This window comes from Scomber japonicus, chromosome 4, assembly GCF_027409825.1.
Source record: "Scomber japonicus isolate fScoJap1 chromosome 4, fScoJap1.pri, whole genome shotgun sequence".
Lineage (NCBI taxonomy): Eukaryota > Metazoa > Chordata > Actinopteri > Scombriformes > Scombridae > Scomber > Scomber japonicus.
In genome coordinates this window covers 13,348,579-13,374,737 of record NC_070581.1, presented here as the reverse complement: position 1 = coordinate 13,374,737, position 26,159 = coordinate 13,348,579, and the positions used below count along the sequence as shown (strand labels likewise).

Here is a 26,159-nt window from a genome sequence, read left to right as displayed (position 1 = left end):
TTAAATTCACACTCTTCTAACTCTTTTTTAGACAGTGTAGGAACTTGTTAAAAGCATTTTTAAGGGAAGGAAGTTTCTGGTGTTTTCTTTGGTTCATGACTTTGTCCCCTCATTTGTCTGTACTTGCTTTGACTCAAGTCAAATGTGTAGTGAAGTAACCAAACAAATGACTGCTTTGCCTCTCATATTATTCCTTAGATCTACTGTAGTAACTTCAAAAGAAACTTTGAGATCTCACCCATGATTAGTACATGTTATGCCATTTATTTTTTCAGCAAATTTAGGCCACTGAAGTTATCAATATTCTAATAATCCTAAAGCTTCAGAGATTTGAGAGCAGCCAGCCATGGTGAGGGCAGCACCTGGGTCTTTGTGTTTTGCATAAGAAGCACCTGGGCACAGTTGGGGAGTGGTTGGTGTGTGCGCTGGTGGTGACATCATCGGTACTGCTGAGACCTGAGTGATAGGTTATTGATGAGGCCTGTGGGTAAAGTGAGAGGGCAGGTAGAGTGACAGGTGTAGCGCTGAGCAGAGAGGAGGTGACGCTGTGGATCTGGTGACAGCTACTCTCTGTGCTCTGTGAGGGTTTGTGGCTGAGGCTGTGTTGAGACTGGAGAGCTCCAGGAGAGGATTGTTAACGCTAAGGTAAGGTGTTAAGAGGAGAAAGAAAGCTTTGTTTTCACCGGTGACAGGAGCAAAGTCATGTAGAAGCTTGTGCTTAGCAGATATTATAAGTTTCTTTGCTTTTCTTTTATATCTCCAGGTTCAGAAGCTGTTTGAGCTGCAAGATGATAGGACAATTAATCTGTTGCATCTTATTGTCATGTTTTAACTGTGTACTCGCTGTGTACTTTCAGTTTTAATAGTTAGTTGTACAGAATGTTTGTAGCTTTGTACTTTGATACACTGAGGTTTTTGCAAAACGACAGACAAATGTGCTGAACCAAACTGCAGTAAGACTAAACAACATTTGATAATACAAGCAAATTAAATTGTAAAAACAAACATGATAGTGACTTTATGCTGACAAATGGATTGTATAATGGGAAGAAAGGCTCTCTCTGTGTGTATGTCTGTGTAAGGGATGGGAGGGGGCAGTTGAAATGCTTTGTACATTTACTATTGTTGGCCCACCTCCCTGGAGGATGACAATCAAACCATCTGTAGCTCCCCTGCTCACATTACTCTACCACATGATAAGTGCCCAGGGACCATTTCTTTAACAGGAGACATGAGTCAACAGCACTAAACAGGCTTATGAGAACTCAGAACATGACACCACAAAGGATGAGAGGTCAGGGGTCAACTGTCAATTATTTCCACTTGAGTTAACTTTGGACATCTGCTTGACCACTAAAGCTCTTGTCTGGATTTCGTGAGAAGTCATGACGTCGATGACCACCAAAATGTAAATGAAAGCAAGTCTGAGACTGATCCCTAGATTTGAAAGGCAAAGTAACTATACTACATTTTGCTATGACAACTGAGGCATTTCTTGTACTTCCCAGTTTTCATTGGTTTATTTTTTTTAAATATACAAGGCTTGCTTTTTCATATTTATACACCATATCTGCACACTGAAAAGGAATGACTAGTAAACAAGGATTTTTGCAATAATAAATTGATACGAAGAAGCATGTTAGCTGCTCAAATTGGAATGATTTCCAGAAACGTATTCACCGCTTTCTAGTTCTTCTGCAATATCCAATCGGATCCACATGTTTTCTAACAGCAACATACTATGAAGACTCTCAGATTGACAGGATTTGAATATCCTGCTTTGCAGCTGCAGTAAAGTATGAAAGTTAGAGTGAGTGGGAATTCTTATGTGCAGTGGCCCAGCAGTCTTCACATGAAACATAAATGCAAATGTTTCACTGGAACTTCATGAAAGCTTTTTCTGTCACTCACAGAAAGCTACTTTAGTCACAACAGAGAGCTAATCTGGCAAGAAAAGCTACTAAGCTACAACTTGAACAGTGTGTTGTCCCATACCAAATGAAGTGCTGTAATAGTAAATTAAAGTAAGAGAATGCAAAACATGTCATTTTTATTTGCTCTTAGCAATGATATCACTTTTTTTGTCTCTTGAGCAGCTTACTCCTGAAGAAGACCACGACAAATTGCGGCGTGTGGATTCAAACAGGAAGTCGAGGAGCTTTAGTAAGCAGCCCAGCACTGGGGACTACTATAAGAACCTGGGCAGCGACACGGTTGAGCCCCGCGGGAGCAGAGGCATGGTCGCCAATGAGGAGGTGAGCCACATCTCCGCTGTTTATGACCACACAACATCCGAAAGATTTAAATGAAGTACATGGATACATGCTGTGTTAGTGGGTCTGTATTTCTCTGTAACCACCTCATTACCATAGACCAACAAGTACTGACACGATGTCTGAAAGGTAAAGTATGTGTAAATGGTTTATTATTTCATTTATTCACCTATATGGAGATGCAAATTTTGGAATATTATGGCTTAATTTCCCCTTTAGTGGGCATTTGCATGAATTTATTGGTGTGTATCATAAAAAAATATACATATTGATGATTATGTAACACTGTTTACTGCCAGTCATCTAACTTCCAGACGAAGAAATGTTCAATGTGAAATAACTTTTCAAAACTCACAGGATTTCATACATGGTTTGATATTAAGTTAATATTAAAAAAACAAAAATCACGGAATAGTTAGAATTGAATGTAACATGTGCATGCATGTAATTTAGCACTTAATGCGAATCATGTGTAGTGTAAACTGTAAAACAACAGCCTATGGGTCACAAGTTTGATGGATACTAGTGTAGTGTGTACTGTTCCCTGGTTGTTTACGGTTGTGATTGATCTTAGCTCCTTTAAGATCTTTTTCAGGGTGAAGTTTAGCTGGATGATGGTGTGTTGGCATTAGGTTACCACTCTGGCTGCAGTATTTGCATTTGCATTATGCTACTCAGCATGTTACATAATCTTGTGTCCTCTAGATGCAAACTGCCCCCTCTTTTTCACATGACTCTCCACCCTGTTGTGTAAACTTTCAAAGAACAAACCTAAGGAACAGACTCAGACAAATGAGGCCTTAGAAGGAAGTCACCAATGAACAGACATTATATACAAAAGGACAATACCACTGACTCTCATTTTGTCTTAATAACCTAGGATCTGTTGTATTTTTTAGCTTGTGTTAGTGACAGCTTGTGATCCATTTGTTACAAATTTGTGACATGTTAAAGATTAATTCACACTGATATTAGTAAGTAGTAGTTAGTAGTATTACTAATTTCAGACAATAATTTTTTTTTTTGTATAGTGCTTTTCATAGATATCACAGATATAAGTCACAGAAAGTGCTTACAAGGGCATAATACAACATACAAAGATTAAAGAAATTATAGTAGATGAAGTGACTATACAAATCACATGATTAAAAAGTGCAGAAGTAAAAAACACAATGAAAAAAAAACATAAAATAAGTGATTTAGAGGATAAATGCTCAAATATAAAAATAAAATTCACCTTGTTATGTGGTAACTTAAAGACTTATTAGGTTTAACCTGATAATGCTTCTATAAGCTTAATAGCCAAAACATCAACATACAAACTGAAAAAGAGTCCAGGTCATGAGCCACTTCAAACATCGCACCTTAAAACACTACTCTGATGATAGCCTGATGAGATGGAATCATCTTTAATTTGTACATTGCATAAAGTAAAATAGCCTCATTTTGAGTTGTTTATTCTTGGTATCTGCCATTGGCTGTAAGAATAACACTCTGAGCTGCCACTGGTTGTTGTCAATCTGTGTAAAAAAAACTAAAACTATTAGTTTTCCATTAAAGGACATTTGCATGACAATGAAATGGAGAGTTAAATATTTTAGATGCAAAATTAAAGTAAAATACATTTGCTTTCATACGCCCTAAAAATATCTATCAAGAAAATATTTTGTCTGTGCCTGCTTGTGTTTCCCAGTATTATATGTTAAACTACTTGTTTATGGCCACATACCTGCACAGGCAGTTTGAATGGACAGAGTCTGTTAGACTCTCTTCAGTGTCCCTGGAGAGGTGTTCTTATAATCTCATGGGGATCCAGAGAGGGGGTGCTCTGGGTGATACGGGGTATAATCCACATTGAGCCAATTAAGGCCTCAGTGGGGCCCCTACTGGGCTCAGAGGCACCCTAGCAGATGGACAGGCTAATCAACGGCAGCAATGGCACGTGCTGCCGAGACCCATCTGGACAGGGCCCTCGCCCCAACTCTCTGGGGGGCTTGCAGAGCGAAGGGGTCTACAATCATGAGCACGCGTCTGAAGAATAAAAGGAGGGGCGGGGCGGGTTAAATGTCAAGGCCCATTAACTTGCTTCCAGCAGAGTTATGGCACGCTTTCAGAGTGTGTCGGACGCATGCTTGCTAGGGGGGAGGAGGGGCGTGGTGGGCGTGGGGGTTAAAGCACTATCACTTGCACTGACAGATGGCGTCTTCCCACTGTTTTCCCTCAGAGTTTCCCCAAGAGATTAGGTCATATTAGCTTGGTTATTAGCAATAGGGTATTATGTCTTTATGGGTTGATTAAAGAGGACAGGAAGCAGAGGAAGAACACATCTAATAGGGCTGCATACATCTGTCACTGTCAGCCTCTGTGCAACAATGCTGGCTCAGCCAAGCAGGACTTTCAACTGGGATGCCTATGCAAGCAGGGAAGGGATTCCTGTCAGTGTGGTATTTTAAATGAAGACATAAATGTTTTTTTTGTTTATTCACAAATTAAATATTGAGGCAACAGATTTGATTATGACTTTGTTTTTTAAAACATTATTTTGCATCCTTTATAAGCAAAATTGGCAAAAGGAATCCAAAACTCACACTTATTACTGTATTTTATTACTGTTTTATTAAATGTGTGTTTTATCTAATGTGTTTAAAATTAAGTGGACAATACTACTGAATGGACAACATGTCACAACCCTGTTTATCAGTAACCAAATAATAGCCAGCAGAGTAAAACAATATGGTTGCTTGGGAAACCTTCTAGTGGTGACTACAACAAGGTAATGGATATAAAATTCGACTGACTAATTCTTCTGTGCCTCCCTCTTCTCGACCAGGGCTCCGTATTACTGGAGGAGCCTACAGACAGCTCCGCCCCCAGCACTGAGAATGGCACTTCAGAGGAAACAGTCCAGCCACCACTTCCTCCACCTCCACCCCCTCTTCCCCAAAGCAACCCAACGCCAACACCCCCTCCACCTCCTCCGTTGCCCCCAGAGATGCCAACCCACAATCACTATACCAGTAACACCTACACTAACCAGCGTCGCCCATCTTCCTCATCAGGAAGTGAGTGTTCCATAACTTTTTTTTTTTTTTATACACACAATTGTGTAATCTTTCTCCTTTCTTAAGTTTTTTGTTTCTCTTCTTTTCTTAACCGCTTTTCTGGTATTAAAGATCAGTTAAAAGCTATTTAAAAAGAGAAGAAAAAACAAGAAATGTAAACACACTTTTCTGGTTGAATGTATTATTTTGATACACATTCCTGTACAATTGAGCAGAGCTCCTGGAATTACAGCAAAGGCCACAGTCTAATCATACTGGGTTAAGATGAGTTGAGTCTTGCATCCTAAATAACAGATTATAAATTAATGATGAAGGGCTACCATTACCCTGAGAACTGGTTTAGTGTTCAGCCATTTCCTTAAGTGCCCTGCTGCCCTAGATGCTGCTGTCTGACGGAGCACACACTGCTCCAGTTGCAGGGAAATTTTTCACTCTTGTGTAATGTTATGTGTTAAGACTGCATTTACTAAGAGGTGAAAATTAATTATCCAAGTGTAATGCATGACATGATGTGGGATAAGAAATTAAGTCAAAGCTTTAAGTATTGACAAGTTCTTGAATTTGATTATGATTGTAAATTTGTGATTGCAGTTCAAGTTCATAAAATTTGCCTGCACTATTTCTCACAGCTATACCTAAACGGACTTCACAGAAAAACAACCAGCCCCAACTAACAATCAGCTAAAAGGGAAAAAAATGAATAAAATGTTGCCTCAAATAAGAAACTGGAAGGCAAAATTAGGCACAATAGACCATCATATCAAAGAAACAAAAGAAATGTATGTAATTTAGCCTGACCTGTTAAAATTGACTTTGGTCCTAAGAGAAGATAAGGAAAATGTCCCCAAGTAATCGTGATTTTTCAGAAAATGAGAGAAACCTTGGGTCAGTCAGGTTAATGATATTACTTTCTCCTCTGTTAGTAATTAACAATATTACACAGGCGCTGTTATTGTTTATTTTTTTCATTGTCAAGCCAACCCTGTTCTTCCCTTTTTTCCATTCACCTTTTTGTATTTATTACTGTTTACATGTTTCTTCATTTTCTCGCTCCATCTCCACCTGTTTTGTGTTTGTTTCTGTCCTCTTTTCGCCTGCCGTGGTCTGTCCTCACTGCTGCTCTATCAAGGCGGGGGTCACTCTGACTCTCAGGCAGAGGGAGGGGCACTAAGACCGATGAGGAGTAAGTACCGTCTGCAAACCAGTTTTTCACCTTATCAGTTAAGTCAAGCTGTAGCCCATTTGGGTTTCACTGTAGGCTTCACACTTTGAATCCATCTAGTTCTAAGCACAACACCACACATCACAAAAAGTGATGTATTTTCTTCACACCACAACAAAGCACTCAGAATAAATACAAGAACTGGGTAGAAACATTGATATCCACTATGCCTAGACGGATAAAAGAGCAACACCTACTGAAAGCATCTGTAACAACTTGGAAATGGCCATTGATCCCCAGGACATTTTAATTTAATTTAAATAAAATAAAATAGAGCAAATAACATGGACAAAGTCAGAGTCAAAAAGACAGAGAAAACCGAATCTAATTTCTCTTCCTAAAACTGGATGAAATCAGATGACTCAAATTTCTGTACAATACTAAACATTGACCCCAGTGAACCACAGGCTATATGTTGTTAATTTAAAATAAGGATTTTTTATTTATTTTTATTATCTTCAAAAATTATTAGTTGCTTGTTGAATATGTTGAATATTTTTAAGCATGCACTACCTGATTTGAGAATATACTATTTTAAAAAGAAAATATTTATTATACTGAAGAAATTTCTGCTTAACTCATTAAAATGTTATAAAACAGCCACATAGATGACATATAAAAGAGCAACTTCTGGTTCAGAAGAGAATTTTTGGTGAGGAGAATATGACTATCATTGACACAGCATCTCACAGTTCATTATCTGAGTGGTTTAAGTGAAGGATGAATTGCAGTATGAGTGACAAGCAGCATCTCAAAGGGTGATATCCAACACAGGTCTTTATAAACCAGTAGTAAAGAGAAACATCAATTAAGCTGTAAACCATTAGTTGCTTAATGTGAGCTAATCTTTTCAATCGATGTATTTATCTTTAGGCTTTGTTCACCATATATCTAAATGTCTTTGTGTATGCGCCACCTGCTCCCTAATGACAGGACAGCAATATAACCCTTAACGCTTCAGAGTAGAATGTGCTCACTAATGCCATGATTTGTGCTACAGTGTTAATCAGGTAATAAACAGGCAGTTGGATGGTCATAAAATTAAAAGCCACCAACACATCTGAGAGCTCAAGATGAATTTACAACTCTGGTGCTTATTGAGATGACGGCAACAGACCAGGTGGCTGATTGAAAATGCTGCTGCAACATTCCCGATGGTTAGAGGTTCCCCTTTGTTTCTCATTGATCAACAGGATGGAGAAGATTAGTGCAGGACACATCTTTATCTGAATTGCAGCTAATAAGAGATGCAGCAGCTTGACTCCTTTTAAATTTCTAACCAAGAGCAGAAACCCTTTGTGCTATGATTTCCAGCATGAGAGGCAATTTGTCAAATGTTCTCTACCTGTCACAGCTCCACCCTCCTTTACTCTCACTCTGGCAGACTTGCAGAGTCCACACCCTTAGCCTAAACAGAATTTAACTAACACACACACAACCTTTGACTCAAAAACACACACACTCCAAAGGGTTATTCAAATACATATAAGTACTTCAGTCCAGCGCTAGTTTTAGTTTAGCCTTTAAACTGATCTAGCTGTGGATATTTAAGTGTTCTGGTGCTCTACAATTAAGATCAGAGAGAAATGGGTGAAGGTAGGCTGTATATATTGTCAGACTTTTTTTTGTGATGGACCCACTTACATTAAGTAAGAGAAAAAAAGAGTTAGACTTTTGGTATGACTCATTATAAAGATCCAGATTTATTAAATATAATCTAGTAATGGTAAATTTAAAGAGGTGTTACATGCGGTTGTAAATTTCCCTGTAGCTGTTTCCTGTCTTTTTACAGACCACAGTTTGTGTGTGTGCACATTGTGTGGTGCTCGGGGGTTGTCGGTCACCAGTCTATCTCTCTGTGTAATCCAGTGAATGTGTGGTGAGACGGTGGGGGGAGGAAAGTGAGTGAGCTGTGTGCATGTCATGAATGTGTGTACATGAGTGAATCGTCTGTTGAGTTTGCTGCGGAGAGGATTGGTCCGGTAGGGTGGACTAACAAGCTGGGGATTGAAAGGTGACTGTGTGTGCCTGCGTGCATGTGAGTGCATGTGTGCATGTGTGTCTGCCTAACCTCATCCGTCCATGCGTGCGTACGTATGTGTGTTAATTCCTTGCCAGCTTGCCAATAGCTCGCTGTCACTCTCAGTTACTGGTGATTCCTTTAGATTTCCCCCAACTGTGTTGATGGGTCTTTAATAGAAAGCTGCTCTCTCCTCCCCGAGAGAGAGAGACAGAGCGAGTGAGAGCAAGGGAGAGTGAGGAGGGGTGGCAGGCTAGCGAGGTCTCTCCAGCTAGACCGTTGTGGTCGCCTCAACAGGGAACATTTTACAGGACCTTTTTTTCTTTATTTCCAAAGTAGAAAATGAGTGCTCAATGAGGGACTGAAGATATACAATTCATTTGAGGTTTACATTCACTAAAACAGGTGAGACAGCTGTTGGTTCTTGGTGTATTTTGAATAAAATGTGTGAAATTGAAATGTTGTTAAATAAAAAATGTGTAGCTATTGTTATAGCAGCAAAATACATTATCATGTTTGTTTTGAGATTTTTCCAGCTACAGCATAAAAGGTTCTTTGGATAGGTAATGTTAAACTAGTAGCTACATTGCTATTGTTTCATATTTTATTACTTTCCTATTGACATTGGAGTATATTTGTTAATGTTAATTGATTACCATTTTAGTAACATTTACTGTATGTATAAAGCAACTGTACAAGATTGTGGCATCACATGTAAGCACTACTTTGACACTGCCTTATTGACATTTCTTTTTATGGCATTATCAATAGAAGTCGTATTTGAAGTCTGAATTTGATGCATTTTTCATTATAATCAGATTAGTGATTAGAAACTGAATGCATACATTTTACCACACACCTACTTTTTTTTTTTTTATTATTCTGAAAGTTCAGCAGCAGCTAACTGTATACATAACATCAGGTGACACTCCGAAAGAGACTGTGTGCCTCCTCTCTTTGGACTCACTGTAGTGAAATAATGTCGAACTGCTCCTCCCCATCCCAGCTCATTGCAACAGTTGATTGATGCAACAGTTGCCAAATATGCTGAATTATCACTGGTCTATTTGTCTCTGAAACGCATTCAGAACAGCTTGGTAGCTGGGGAGCCATTTGATAATTCCAAATGGTGTCAAACTGTTTCAGAGAAACAAAGTAAAACCCTGAACTGCAAGAAGCATAAAGCCGAATGCCAATCAAAGCAAACAAATCTAAAAAGAAACATATCGCTGAGAGACACTGACTCACTACAGCATAATGACCTCCCATCACGATGCAACACGCTCCAGGTCAGCATTGTTACCTGCCTGATTGGATGAAATATTTAACACTGAAATGCCACCCAACCCCTCTCCTGCTCCCTCTTCTTCAATGTATCTCTCTCACTCTCTCTTTTTTTCTCTCCCTCTCATTCGTCTTTCTCTCTACCCGGTTTCACTTTTCTACTCCATCCTTTTGTCTGCAGGCACGAAATCTTTCAACATGATGTCCCCCACTGGCGACAACTCAGAGCTGCTGGCAGAGATCAAAGCAGGGAAGAGCCTCAAGCCCACACCCCACAGTAAAGGCTATACCACTGTCTATTCCAACAGCGGACCAACAGGCAACAATGTAAATCAACATCTTTTCTACATTACTGATAATACATTATTACACAAACACACAAACAGAGAATTGATCATTTCAGAAATTCAGCTACAGCTTTCGCAATTGCTCGTCTCCATTTTAAATCCAGTGCCAGTAAATGAAAAGACATGTTGAGTTAAATGCATGCAGTTAAGAGATAGAAATTAAGTTTTTATGAATTTGGAAACTGCAAACAGTAATGTAAGCGGACGCCATAAATTACCTAACTTACACTACAATGTCACTTATACCAAATAAATCAAGTAAGTTGTGAGTTTAACTTCAGCTAAGTAAAGGCTGACTAGAGAAGATGAAATCTGTCTGAAAGCTACTTAATGTCTGTGAATCTGAAAGTAATCATTGTAGGACATTCAATTTCCACAAGAATGCTTTTTGCACAGTATGTCTAAAGATGTAGTCAGAAGATAGGTTACTGGTTAACGAAAAATCTATTTTGTTACACCCATGTTCTCCTGTTCACCTGTTGCTTATGTTCCTCCAGGGAAACACCTCACCTCCACCAGAGACTCGCACTTGTATCCCATCAGCCAAGCCACCATCTCCTCCACCGTCCAATACGTCTGTCACCTCCCCACCCACAACCCCGAGTCCCAGCCCCAGCCCAACTGGCTGTGGATCTGCCAGGACCATGTCATCCTCTGCGAGCTACGAGCAACTGCCCTCAAACTCTGTGATCAATGGGAATAGCGGTGGTGGCACAGCAGAAGCAGACCCAGGGCGGAAGACGAGCCTCACAGATGTGGAGGCACTTGTACCCACTCATGACGAGCAGGGAAAAGCTATCCCTGAATGGAAGAGGCAGGTGATGGTGCGAAAGCTTCAGGTCAAGATGCAAGAGGAGGATGAGTACAAACGCAAGGTAGGATTGATGTTGAAATTTTTGTCATGTTAGCTATCCCCTTTGTGGCCCTGTAAATTGGAAATGCTCTCTACACTTGTTTACATGAATGCACTCTCAAATGATTAACGACACAAACTGGGATAGCTGCTTGAATTTGGATTTGAGTGTGGATTTTTGTGATTTTGAACAATGAGGATGAGTGAATGTATTTTAGTATTCATGCATGAACAGATGTGTTGATCTTACTTTTAGAATTGTCAAGCAGTTAGTGGAGTGTGAAACATCCAATGGGAGTCAAGACTACACATTTACAAATTTACATTTAGCATTTATGCTTTCTTCTTGGCATGATGATCGTTTTCAGCATTTTTGTGGGTTTAATTGTCATCACCTGCCTTAAACTCATACTTATTTATATATAGTTATTCGCAAGGGTTTCAGCCAGCACTCTGGGCTTTCCTAAACAAGCTTTGTGTGTAGATTGAATTATTTGGACTTACAATCCATGACATTTACCTTTAAGTATAATCAATGCAATGTGTGTAGTGATATTATGTGTATTTAAACACGGTATTAATATGTAATCTGAACACTTGTTAGTCCTGTGTAATACTCTATCATTGCTATCAAGGACTGTATTCCTATACGCTTAAATGATGCAACAAACAAAATGATCTTTAATGTGGTTCATTAAGGCTGGCTTGTAGCTTTTTGTTTATTTCTTGAGATACAGGGGCATCATTAAAACTTCTAACGATGATATGCTTAAAGTAGTAATATAAACTGAGCATAATGCTGAACATAGTGTATTTTAGTAATATATTGTCCTTGTAAATAAGACATCAAAATACATCTTATTAGTAACTGCATGAAAAGACATTTGACCTAGAAAGCTCTGAATTTAGATATCAGTGTGTTAACTATTTATGTTTCTTTGGGCATCTCTATGCATGTTTCTCTTTTCAACAGTCTTTCGAGTGCAGTGAATTGTGAAATACTTGGCTACAATGCCCATCACAGCACTAACACACTTGACAGTGTGGGCTGGTGTTTGATGATGGAGTTTTGCGGTTTCAAGGTGTTACATGCTGATTCAGTGGTGTGATGCCAAGCCCATTCACACTACAGGTCAAAGTAATAATAACAAAAAACACAAATAAAAATACTAATACGACTTTTATATAGCACTTTACTCTAGAAGTTAAAAAATACAGCAAACAAAATGTACAAAAACCCTAATGTCATCCCATTCATATGTTTTATTATTGTTATATTTTATTTTTTTGCATGGAGATCATGACATTGGAAGATTAACTCCAAACCACCACCTTTACGTTTACTTTGTTGCAACGACCACTCTGGGTTGACAGTTTCAACTCCATTGCACCTCTAAACACATCCAGTGTGGTTTATTACCACTGTTGTAGACTGCGGTCTATTGCACTGGTGACAGTATCCAAAGGCAATGTGACATTGCACTACCGTGCAGTACTACATCCTATTTGGGTTGCTGACGGAACATGCAGCAAGACAAAAAAAAGATTAAAAAGCAGAATGCTCAGCCTTTGTGTAGTTGCTCTTTAAATTAACCTAGAACATAAAAACCTGATTCATAAAAATGGGAGTAAGGTACTGGGCAGAGGGGGATTGAGCAGATATAGATGTAAAAGATCTACAGTGTGAAGTGCCCAAAAAGTGCAAATTTAGACATGTAAACCTTAATGCTCCATTTATCCATGCTGGTAGAATGAATTTGTAATTTGCATATTAATTGAAAAAGGAAAAAGCTTTTTTGTTCTCTTTGACTAAAAACAAAAGTTCAATGCTTGTAATGAGGCAGTGCCATTGCACCACTAAATCCATGTAAAATCTGTGTCAAGACGGATTTGCACTGAAGCGTGTGTTCACACAAGGAACTCCGAGCTGAAGGAACTCCCCCTTCCTTCCTTTTTTCTTGTCTTGTGGTCTCCTTTGACTTCTGATTTAGTTTGCGGCAAGTGGGCACTACCAGCCTCAGGAATGGCACTACTCCCATGTCCACAAAGCCATTTTGGGCCCATTTGGGGAACTGATGACAGAGGATGACCTCAACCGCATTGAGAAGCAAATAGAGAATTTGCAGGTGATGCACAAGGTCTCAGAAGTCGAGAAGGAGCTAGAGGAACTGGAGCGGGAGCTTCACCAGCTTCTCCCAGTGTCTGCTGCTCTCCATCAAGGGCATTTCTCAGTCAATCCAAAGCAGGTTCATGGCCAAGCTGAAGACCTTCCAGCCTGGTGCAGCAAGATTTCCACCCTACTCAAGAGTATGGCCATTCTTCTTGCCACCCTGGGGGGCAAAGAGATAGACATTTTGGATCTTATATGTCCTGGATATTCTCAAGAAGAGACAAGGAATGTAAGCGCATGTCAGTCTGATCCAGCAGGATCGGCTGGATTTATTGGACGGTCTCAGTCCTTCTCAACAAGAGAGGATGTGGAGAAGGAGATAAAGCAGTGTGGAGTTTCAGTGAAGAACCTCAAGGCAAATTATGAAATTCAGAACCAACCGCAGTCTGAAGATAACAAAGCAAACAGAGTGTACAAACGCAAGAGGTCACTCCCTGTGGTAAGTGAGTCTAGTTATAGTCCAGAAGCCATTCCAGAGGATGATATCCCTTTTTCCTATGCTGAAGCTCCTCAGTCCCAAACCAATGGAGTTTTACCTTCAGTGGAGGAATCAGTCTTACCACTTGTTGAAGAGCCAGTTATCATCGCATCTCATGCTCCTCAGACGTATGTGCCCACTGAAATATTGGCTCCAACCAACATTGAACAGTTCAACCAGGTCCTTTGTACAGACCCCATTTTGAAAAATGATCAGCTAACAAGAAGTTTGGAGGTGCAGACAGATCTAAGCTACGTCCAGGAATGCATTGAAATGAGGAAAGAAAGGATTGTCTTCCTGTTCCTTGAACATTGGCGGAAGTACACTATCTCTGAATCTTACCGGACTAAATATGCTGGTAGAAGAGGAAATCATTTAGATGTTGGCTGGGAGGATTACAACCAATTTAGTGCACAGATTGGAGAGGAGATGCAGAGTGAAGATGACAAACTCCTCCTTTTCATGAAGTCAAAGCAGGTAGTAGGGAATCTGATTGGCCACTGGAGGACAATTATGAGCCAAGTGCCTACACGCCAGATTCGCAGGCTGAGCCGAGCGCAGATGATCTACTGGCCAGAGCATTTCTTGCCGCACATCAGCGGATCACCTGTGAATTACGAAAGCCTAACCCTTGACCTATTCATGCTTGGATACTTCCAGCTGTTGGAAATGAACATGTCTCGCAGTGAGCGCAAATTCCGCCACCTCTTGTGTTATGAGATGTTTGATCGTCTAGGTAGCCATAAATGGGAGGTCATTAGGCAGTTTCACAAGGAGGTCATGGAGGAAATTGAGAGAGGAAAGCGAGACTGGACGGATGGTTTTGAAGACATAAAGGTCAAGTATTTTGGAGAATCGGATAATGGGGGAGGTGTGATGACAGCTTCTCTACGTTCCATGTCTCCTGACATGTCCATCCTGCCAGTGCAGGAGTCGCTCCCTCCCCCACCTTCTCATCCTCCACCTCCTCCTCCACCTACCCACCCTGCTTCCACAACTCCACCTGCACCAACCCCACAATCAGAGGCTTCCCTATCATCACCACCTCCTGTAGCCATGGATGGTTTAGCTGACAATACTGGGTGTGTGAAGCAGAGACCACTGCAGCTCTCATTAGACAATGCTCAGAAGGATGTAAAGGCCACTGAAAACATGTCATCAAATGAAACTGGGGTTTCTAATGGGACAAGTTCAGAGCAGGAAAACATGCAGAACTTGGCAACTAAAGCTGTACCACAAACTGATGCAACAGCAAAACCTAAGACACTGCAGGACACAACAGTAAGCGCAGGACCGGATACAGTTAAGGATGTGACACCTGATACCAATAAAATGATAGAGAAACCTCATGTTGATAAACCTCCACCTAGAGATGAACCTAATGAAGACTCAATTAAAGTAATCTATGAGCTCAAAGAGTTCAGTAATGAGGAGATCATCAGATACATTGACCGAAGCTTTGCTTTCTGGAAAGAAAAGGAAGCAGAGCTTTTTGATATCTAACAACCCTGTGGACCATCAGTCCATTTAAAGCCTGATCCACCTGCACAACCAGAGAAGAAATGCGTGAAGAGCAGTGGAAAGGAGCTAATCTGGTGTGTCAGCTTTTAGGCCATGTCACATAAGGGACTTAACTGCAGCAAGGCAAAGAGCATCCACTTAGTAGTACTGACTTCCTCACTTGCATGCCTAAGTGGATGAAAAAACAGCCTGTGATGTCGAAAGATGTGTAAAATTGTTACAACCCTTTTGAGTTGTTTTGAACCAAGTGCTTTTGAATCTATGATTGATTGCCATGGTACACTACTTCTAGGAAAGTTTTTAAATAAGATTTGCCATACAAGTTGTATAGTATGTTTGTTTAGATTGGCTTTGTATTGAAGAACATAATTGGTAAAACTCTGCATACCTCATTTATACTGAATACTTCAGATTGCATTTCGTGATAAGGTAGTCTCATTGATTCACTATCTCAAGAAGGTAAATGCAGTAAAGGATCCACTTCACTATTAAACTGCGAAGACTACCTGGTTAGACAGTTACTATGCATACCCCAGTGACAGTGAAATAAATCTTAATTTGCATTCTTGACAACCGCTGATGGCACAAATTGTCTTGTTGTAAGTGCTCTTTTTTGCTTGAGCAAAGCCCTAAGACCTAATTTCTTCGCCTTAGAGTTGACAAAGGTGAAGAAACTAGGTCTTAGGGCTTTGCTCAAGTTTAAGGTTACTTAGTGGTTCACAAATGGTTTTTGCCTTTGACTTCATAATTGTGCTCATACAATGAGTGCCTTTCAGTATAGATTATAAAGATTAGCAGGTATATTAAAGGTCTGGAGAAACGGCTCAGATTCTGTCTATAATTAGCAATTCAGAACTCAAAAATTTAAAAATTCTGTTAGTAAATTTAATATTTATATTTATTTTATTTTATTCAAATGTATTCACTTGACAAATGATCTAAATCTTTCTTCTAAATTAAACAGCAAATTTAGGATTTCTATTTGTTCCATGAAGGTTGTTATGCATTTTGTATTTTAATTGTATTTATAATGAGTGTTTCTGAGAGAATTACTCAAGCTTTCCATAATTTAAATTTGGGTTCCTTTATTATTTGGTTTCTACATTGTTGTTTGAAATAAAGTTTGTTGACATTTGATTATATATATTTGTGATTATACAATTTTAGTAGATCTTTCCTACTTAATTCTACTTCACATTTTTAACTTAAACACGTGAAAGCTTAGGAGTTATCCAAATGCATGCATATACTTCATAGGACATTATTTGTTTCGATCGTAGTAGAGAAACTAAATAATCTGAGTGAAATACATACCAATGACATAACACTGAGCTCTTAAATGTGTAATCTTTTACTGCAGCACTTGTAGCTATGAAGAACCACACTATTCTCATAGTGTCATCTTGAGCATCAAGATTACCTTCAAATAACCCTCTTAGCACCACCCGCTGTCATGCTATCTGTGGCTTACAGAGGCCATAATGAGGTTACAGTGAATCTTTATCAACTCACAGCCCAAAAGGGAAGACAGTCAGCTGGTAAACTTAAAGGTTTACATATATATATTTAGGTTTGTATTTGTGTACAGTATGTGTGTCAGATTTGGTGAATGTAAACAGCTCAGTAAAGAGTATGTTGTGATGCTGTTAATATCAACAGTTATGTCTTTGTCAGTGTTTGTCATGTACATATCTAGATTTGGTATTGCTAAGCTTGTACACTGCACAAGGGCAGATATTTGTGTTTACAGTATTGGTTGCACATATTCAATTGACTGTGAAGTCAACACTAAATCCTGGCAATGAACATATATCATAAAAATACAGTATAAAACAGAAAAGAGCTAAGAATTTAAAGTTCTTTCATTAGATTGATTTTAGTTCTAAACCCATTATAACAAAATTTGACCAAAACATACAAAGTTTTATGTATTTATTGTTTATATTTGTTATTTGTTTTTATTAAAGATTTTATAAGATACCACATGCAGCTATAAGGACGCTGCACTCTCACACACGCTGCATCGATAATCACACAAACACACATGTGCGCAGAAACTCTCTAGCACGCACTCTTGCTTGCTCGCTCGCTGCAGATTCCAGGAGAATGTATATAATTTGCGGGCGTCAGGGAGCCACTATCAATACTTCCGGGACAGTTGTGATGTCTGCACTAAAGCAATAACTAGCACTATAGTGGTATTTGTAGCACCAGAAATGCTACTGTTAGGATACAGTTAGAACACTGTTAGGACCGTTAACACACTTTATTGCTCAGTGATGGCTATAGACATGGATGTTTTAATTTAGTTTTTGTTTTATTGTGAACTTGGATATCATCTAATATGAAGAGTGCAAACTGCAGTTACAAAAAGGTCACTAGATGATTCTTTTGTTTACAGTAAGTTTCCAATTGACTGCTGAAACAAGTTATTGTTACATTATATTGCTAATAAATTATTTAATTTTGACAGTAACGGCCTACATTGCAAACAACTGATGGAGATTTTTATGATTAATGATCTGAATGGTCTAAAAATGGCATAGGCATCTGTACTAAAAGGATCCAAAAAAGGGATTGAGATAGAATCGAATCGAATCATGACCTTAAAATCGAATCTAGGATTTGGAGAATCATGACACCCCTAATAACAATGTAGAAATAGCATCACACGTAATTAAAGTTTTGTCTGAATCACTGGGTATTGGATACAGTGTTGTATTACATCTATTAGTGCCTTTAAAGTATGGTTGCCAACATAATGCAATGTACTGGCTAAAGTTCTAGTTTACACAGATTTTTTCAAATTAGATTTGAAAACAACCAAAACTGGAATGAGACATGATCCTGAAGCTGTTTGCAACAAAATGATACAAACCTGACCCAAAAACGAATATGTTTCTGAGTCCCATCAGACATAGGTTGTATAGCAGAACATCAATTCAAAGTGTGTTGATTAGTGCTTCATTATATTATATTACTGTCTTTTGGTTTTGTCAGATTGGTCTCTGCATCGACACTACAGCACTATATATGTTATTTGTGTATGTTCCTTTCTTAATGTCCATATTACATAGCTGATATTGAAGGGTGTAATTAGTCAATTAAATATTCTGCATCCAGTAATGTACAACCAAGTGTGAAACTAGTTACAATCCATAGGTTTATATTACTACATGGCCTTTTGCCTAATACCCTGAGGAAAAAAAAGGGTTAGTCATTAAATTATGAGCATCTGAAATTCTTTAACATTTTATCACTAGACTGGGTATCATGGTTGCCAGGTAACAACACAAGTAAATCTGTAACTTGTAGATGAACAGTAAGTGGTAATACAGTCCACATTTAACCAGCAGATTACTTACCATAGTCAATCTATCAGGTAATTTTTGTTTATTTTATTTTTTTTGTTGCTCTCTAATTCCCAGGGGAATCATTAAAAATTGATTATGAAGATAATCTTACCTGGATTCATCTTAGCCAGGGCAAGTGAAACGCTTTAGTAAGAGGAATGCAAAAGGGTAATGTATCTTGTCAGGTGAAGATGAGAAATCCAAGATGGCTGCCCTCTTTCTCACTCCCTGCTCCACCTCCAATTACAGGCTGAAAAAGAGAAAAGGATCCAGTTACTTTATGTGTGTGTTGTCTGAGGGAACATCCTGTTAAACAGTCCTGTCCATTTAAAGGTCTTTACTTTATTTTAAACAAACAGGAGAAGAGTACCTATTGTGAGCTCTGTTTGATATTTTAAGCAGATGCATCAGTTAACACAACACATACGCTTTAAGCAGTGTTTAGTCTCATAGTTCTGCTAATAGAGGCATTTTGTTTTAAGTTTGATATTTGAGAACATTTTTGATGAATAGGTTGGAATAATGTTTCATTACAGTTTATTCTTCTCCATGCAGGTGCTCATCTGCCCTCTTTAGCATTGTTTTATGTGACACTGCAGGCATGAAACGCTTCAATGGAACCTTTGATTGTGATTGAGTTCACTGTGGCTTTAAAAGTTGCCTTGACATAACCCCAAAAATGTGCCAAGTAAAACCCTTGAAATGAGAAAAAATAAAGAAATAAAGAAATAAATACAGAAAGACAGCAACACAAATTGATGTGTTTGAAAACTAACATGAGTGGTTAATACCTTTGTTATACACATTTGAAGTGTCTCTGATATAATGCATATTAATGGGATTGCATGGGATGCATTTATGCATTACAAATGTTGATGAAATCCAAAATGACATTAGCACAATTTAAATAACAAACCCACATTAAAACACCTAATGGCTGAAGTAACTGAAAAGCTGATAGTAGCTGATAGTGTAACAGAAGGCTGTTCCACAACATGGCACCAATGTAACTTAAAGGAGAAGTATGTAATACAAGAAGCATTTAAAATGGTTACTGCTGTCAAGATTCAAAATATTGGAGATAGTTGTCTCCCCTGCCACCCCCTCCCTGGATTCAAAGCTCATGCGTTTTTTGTTCGGTTGTTTTTTTAAGTTGGGTAGAATCTATCTCTATCTATGTCTGATAAGATATCATGGTCATTTTATGAGTTACAGTAAATATTCTACATATTGGTCCTTTAACTGTAATTTACTCAAGACATTTGATGAATACGCAGTGGCTCTGGTATTACAGCCATGCTGAGTATGGATATCTGTTATCTGTAGTATTGAAGAGCATATCCAGTTTTTATATTGTATGATGTAGCTTCTGTTATTCTACCCTGTGCTGGCAACAGTCCTACCCTCCTGGATTCATTGCTGCCAACATGAAATAATGTTGAGGGGGATGTGTTTAACCAGTCCTGAATATTATTTTCCATCACCTTCAGTTCAGTTCCTAATTGTAGATTAAACCAAGCTTTGCATTGAGCATCAGTTAGAGCATTATTTCTGTGATTTTGCATACTTGATATTAACTGTCAGTCAACATAATATCAACTGTCACAGGATGTAGGGCTTGATTGTGTCCCCTTAAAATATACAGATGGCTCTTCTAGATTGATAGACCTGATGATGATTGAACCCGTGACATTACAGGAAACTGATCAATTTGCTAACCGTAGGTTCATGATGGTGCATTACAGCTATAAAGGCTTTGGTAAAAGTAGAGAAAGGTTACAGAGATTTTTTATTCTTTGCCCCCACAAAAAATGCATTGTATAATTCAACCGCAACTTTATTTCGGTTACATTTATTGGTGGATCATTTGACTGGGAAAGTAGTCATGCAGAGCAGGAAAGGATTGCCAGTGTCAAAATTCCAATCTTTTACTGACTGGTATGGGAACCCTTCTCTGTCTGTCTCCTAACCCCTCTTCCCCTCTACAGGCTGAGGAGGAGGCAGCACGCCTGGCATCAATGCCGGCCTGGAGGAGAGACATGATGAAGAAAAAAATGGACGAAGAGAGGTGAGTAACACCTCTAGGTATACTTATCTGGTATCATCATGTCCTGGGCGAGCAACAGGAGATAGTGTTAATTGTGTCTGTGTATGTTAGTGTACTCATGAATGTCTCTGCAAGTTTAGTTTTTGCTGAATTTTTAAGGAAATTGTTTAACTGGCTGAAAACAACCCCCCGATTTTAGTCTGCACTGACTCAATACCATCATACAGTTTCTGTTTTTTATTGTGGATACGGAGGGAGAACATGAAAGTATAACCTGGAGATGCACACATTGTAATATGGCTCATTATCTAAACAGAAACATGTTTTCCATTGTTTTGCTTAACAAGTGCATCACAAGTGCAGTGTCAGCTTTATTCAAGACAGAACGAATCCATGGACACAACAGGATCTGTACATTGTTGGATGAGGTGGTTTTTAACTCTACAAGCGACACTTGTAGGGTTAAAAACTTGACAAGCGTTAAGTTTTGGATTGTATTCTTTTCTTCTTTTTCTGCCACTGCAGACATTCAATCACTCTGCACGTCATTATTGTACTAATCTGTTTAATTATCAATATTTATGTATAAAAAAAGAAACTAGTCCACAGAGCCAAATGTGTGACAGTTAGTTAGCTGACTGATGTTTTGTAAACAGAAAGTTTAACCAGTGAAGTGGACAGTGTCAGTGTTTAGTTGAGTAAAGTAACCCTGTTAAAGTCTACATCTCTCTTTTCTTTATTTATTATTTATGTTATATTAAAGTTTTATTTATCTATTTAAAACATTTCTCTGCACTTCTGTGCTAAAATATAATTGTTTGGGGTCTGTAATGTTCCCCACTTTTGAAGATGTATTATGTACAATGTGCATGTGTTTTAATTTTATGAAATAACTGTTGTTGCCATTTGAGATATTTACCATTTATTCTTGTGCTTATGCCCACCTGATGTGGCAGGGACCAGAAAAGGTAAGCAAAAAAATGATTTAAAACTAATGCTCATATAACATTTAGTGTATTGTGAGATGTGATAATGTTGTTAAGACTATCCTGACTGATTTCATAAGTGTGTCCTTGTCAGTAGTAATAATCAAATCTAGACATTATCTATGCCTGTGTTAACTAGAAGGGGCAGAAAGAAAAGAGCAGAGGATAAATCAATATCACTTGTTCAAAGAAGGTCAAAACTCCAACAACACTAAGCAGTCTAAAGAACAACGTTATTGAGTAAAGCTGCTCCTCTCAGACTTTATAAGCCCTTTACCTTCTCCATGTGCTGAGGTTGTTCCAGCTATGCCTACTTAGTATCACTTGTAGTCAGAAAAAGTACTTCGGTTTTATTATTGTTACATAAAGGGCTTATATCACTAAATGGCGCCCATTACTGTTTCTCTGTCGTTTGCTTTCCTGACTGAAAACCTCCTAACTCAAGTAATAAACTCAGAGTAATACAATTGGCATGTTATTTGCCGCTATACTAACGTGTAAACAGAAGAATAACTGTAGAAAGAGTTAGCCTTCAAAGGTAAGCTAACATGACCTATCCCAGGTCTCATGCTAACACCATAAAATACAACCATAACACAACCTGACTACAACTCACGCACCTGTCATTTTGGGCCATAAATAACTTCTCCTTTGAACTGAACGGGTCGCAGTGTGGAGTAAAAATGTCACAGACTCCACGAATGTTGTCGTATATAAAGATAGAGCCGGAAAAAACATATCTAGTCACTGTTTTCAATAGCCAAAACGACTCATACTTTTCACCTTGCACCTGCGTACGTCTTGACTTTAACACGGTCAGTATCGCGCCAATTTGCCAAATTAATCCCACGTGGGTTTATCAGCCAATCAAACGGTCACAACAGAGTGACGTAGACATCGCACCCGGTCATTGTATGTTTCCCTTCATCAGCCGTACTCATCCTAGTTAATGGGAAAATTGCATAGTTGTGTAACTTTATAAAGTGGAAGACCAGTTAGCAGCCAGGGGCCATTTATCAGCCAATATCAGAGCCTGACGTCCTTAATGCCTACACAGAGTGGAGGCCATTATGGCAATGTATTAACACACATTGTTTTTGAAATTAGATAGTGACAACAAATCTGTGCCCATGTAGTGTAATAATAGAGGAAACAAATTTAAATTTATCCCACAACACATAGACAATCAACTAGTGAGCCAACTATAGGCTTTTTTAAATATTGTAACAAACTCTTTATGTAAGTGTATATAATTATATTATATAAACCAATGTTGTGTGCAACTTTGATGATTGTTTTTGAACCTTTGTCCTCCATTCTTTATTTATGCATCTAGAAAAGCAGATGAGGAGGCCAAGAAGGTGAAGGAGAAGGAGGAGAAGACGGAGCTGGAGCGACTACGAACCATGGGTTACGACGAGAGCAAGCTGGCCCCCTGGCAACGACAGATCATCCTGAAGAAAGGGGATATAGCCAAACAGTGAACTTCGCCGTCTCAACCCAACATGCCCTGCAGCACTCCTTACCCTCACCCCCCCACCCCCAAGGCCTTCACTATACACATCCCCTCTGCCTGATCCTCAACTCTTCTCTGTAAACTGGATGGTGGGGACAAGATTGTCTTCTCTGAACCCTGTCTCTCCCTTCGGCCTCCAGAAACACAGGACCACGTTACAGTTACTTCTGTCCACACAGGCTTTGAGGTGTAGCCTGGATGAAGCACAGCAGCGTGACCCTTCACCTCCCACTGAACGTATCATGGACATAAACTCTTGGTCTTTTAGCGTTGCAATAGCTGTGATATGCACTGATTGTCCTCACTTAGACATTTACTATAACTGCATGTGTCCTTAATTAGCCTACATTAAGATTATTTGTAGTATCCAGCTATTTGCTTTCCTGCAAATCACCATAGGCTGTTTCATATAGATTTACTCAAACAGGTTTATGCTAAATGGAGAGGGGCTACTTGTGAGCATTTCTGCTATGGAGGAAATGGCTTATTAAACCTTGAAGCAGCTAATGTATTCTGTATGTAGACTATATACTTAGTCATGAGGTTTTTGTATCAAGCTCATAGAAGCACTTTCTAAATGGCTTCACTTTACTGCCAGAGTTGTAATTCTTGTAAGAAACAAATCCTAACACTTTTCAAACTAATCTGTTTCTTTAGATAAGCTTGTTGTCTTTTCTTTGTGGATTTCGAATACAGATATATATCTTATTTTAATTAATATAAAGATTACGTAGCTGTGCAAATTGAATTTGATTAATTATCATGGGGGGAAAAAGCTGCAATGTTCGTAATTCATTTTTCTATATGTGACCTATGTGTTATTGTGATCATGAATGTGAAATGTTGTGTGCATGTGTTGCATAATGTGTATCAAACATGTGGTGATGTATTATTAAGCACATTTGACCCAGGGCCCTGAATTTACACAAAAGAAAAAAACAACAACACACAATGTGAATACAGTCCTGCTAGGTTTCTATATGAACATGGCCTTTTTAAAAGATATGCATATGTGAAGAGCAGCATCATTCACCAGATATCTCATCTGCACACACTATATATTGTGCAAGCAGAAAAAAATAGATCAGTTTGTCTTGTGTCTTGTTCCAGCCAATGTCCCACTAACCTGGAGGATAAATCTTTAATCAGCTGATCTGCTGACAGAATACAGAATTCTCTCAGTCTGCCAGAACATCTGAAATGCACAAACATTATCCATAGACATGCCAGCTGTGTTTTTGTCTGCAGCCACTAGTGTGAAGAGTCCAGTTTCATGTCTTTGGTCAATCATCTGATAACAAAAGATGAATTAAACTTGCACAATTTACAGTATAATTCACACTAAACATTCAGGCAGATCATCTTTACATGACTGATGAATTTACGCAAATGCCAGATTGATAATTATACAGCTCATTTTATTCATATTTTCTCTGGTCTAAACAACTTATTAGAGTTCCAGGGTTTCAAACACTCACACAATTCACACATATGTTGAGCATTCATCAGTTTCAGGCTGAATATCAATATCTGTGTTTTTGGTAAAACTGAGAAAACAAATGTTAAGTAGTAGCAGTGTGTGAACCTTGGCATTGACATTTAATAAGTAAGTGGAACTCATTCAATCATGCTGGATGTCTATCTCTGAATGTGACACATGAAAAATATTCAACATGTTTACTACGTTCATGTTGGGTGCACATTTTTACAAATCAAGTGTACACGTCATGTCGTCATCAAAAACACAGTCCTGGCCAGTGGAATTATTTGGAAATATTCTAATTCACCTTCATCGGATGCCATATGATGTTGAAATTGAAAATGATGTAAACGTCATTGCCATTTGATTTTCTATATATATATATAAACTCTGTATATAGTGACCCTCTCAAAATTTTATTGTTTTCACATTGCATAATATTACATGTCTCAGCCTTGCTTGAATAGAATATTAGCTAATTCATGTATAATTATATTTTCAGACTGTTCAAAATGAAGAAAATAAATCTTTAATCACCAAACAATGTTCAGAGTGTGTGCGTCTTGACTCCAACAGAAACATATGTACAATCAACTAGTCTACAAGACAGCCCTTAAATAAATGCTACCTCTGTGAAACTTAATGAAACTTCTTTTTTTTTTCTAGAAATTGGTTCAGCTGTGGTAATTTTTGAGGCTGGAATTTGTGGCGCTTTTATATGTGACTCAGTATAAAAGTCTTTTATCTTTGAGGAAACTGATGTGAAATAAAGCAGACCGCGTACTCAACCACCTCAGAGCTTGAACAAAAGCAAGAGGGATTACACACGACGAGAATAAGATTTAAAGCAAATACAATAAACCAAAAACATGAACACTGATGAAGTAAAAATTAATAAGCACAAGTGAATAAATACATAAATAAATGGTGCTAGATAAAGTGTCATGGAGACTATGTTTTTTGGGGGGGTTTTAGCAAGAAAATACAAGAATCCTCTTGACCTCTTTGCTGTCCAAAAAAAATCTTATAATGAGAAAACCCAAACCAAAGAAAAACCACACATTTTTAATTTATGTATATAGAATTTGCTATAACATTACTATTTGGTATTATTATTTTTAAACTTTATTAAGAACATGTTAGGGTATGGGTGACACTACTACATCAATTTCATCAGTAATCAGAAATGTGTCTATAGACATATATATGTATAATGACATGTCAATAAAGAAACTAGGGTCAAATAGGCTATAAAAAGTATAAAAAAAGACAAACCATTATAATAGATATAGTATAAAAGCAATGGAAGCAGATCGATAAAGAAAACACATACAAAAAATGTGATAAAATATGGTGTAAAAGTAATTTAACTTTAATATTTTGGATAACTCCTGTATACACACATTACTTATGATTTATTAGTTTAACTACTTGATACAATTTTCAAATAGATGTCAGAGATTAAGACACTTTGGATTTGTGAAATGAGTTAACAAGTTAACAGTTGTAAATTGTAGACAGTTGTCCACATACAGATGTCGTTTTTA

At 38.2% G+C, this 26,159-nt stretch overlaps 2 protein-coding genes across 2 annotated transcripts in view; one reads left to right on the top strand and one right to left on the bottom strand.

Moving 5' to 3' along the window:
• espn (espin) overlaps window positions 1-23,437 on the top strand; it is a 40,012-nt gene extending 16,575 nt beyond the window's left edge. Inside the window, 7 exon segments of the mRNA XM_053317017.1 lie at window positions 2,097-2,255; window positions 5,104-5,335; window positions 10,043-10,188; window positions 10,706-11,083; window positions 20,572-20,651; window positions 21,587-21,598; window positions 22,953-23,437. Of these exon segments, the coding sequence (XP_053172992.1) occupies window positions 2,097-2,255; window positions 5,104-5,335; window positions 10,043-10,188; window positions 10,706-11,083; window positions 20,572-20,651; window positions 21,587-21,598; window positions 22,953-23,100 (1,155 nt within the window). The 3' untranslated portion in view covers window positions 23,101-23,437.
• The window catches only part of ppih (peptidylprolyl isomerase H (cyclophilin H)), a 199,262-nt gene that overhangs the window by 135,433 nt on the left and 37,670 nt on the right, over window positions 1-26,159 (bottom strand). The window lies entirely within an intron of this gene.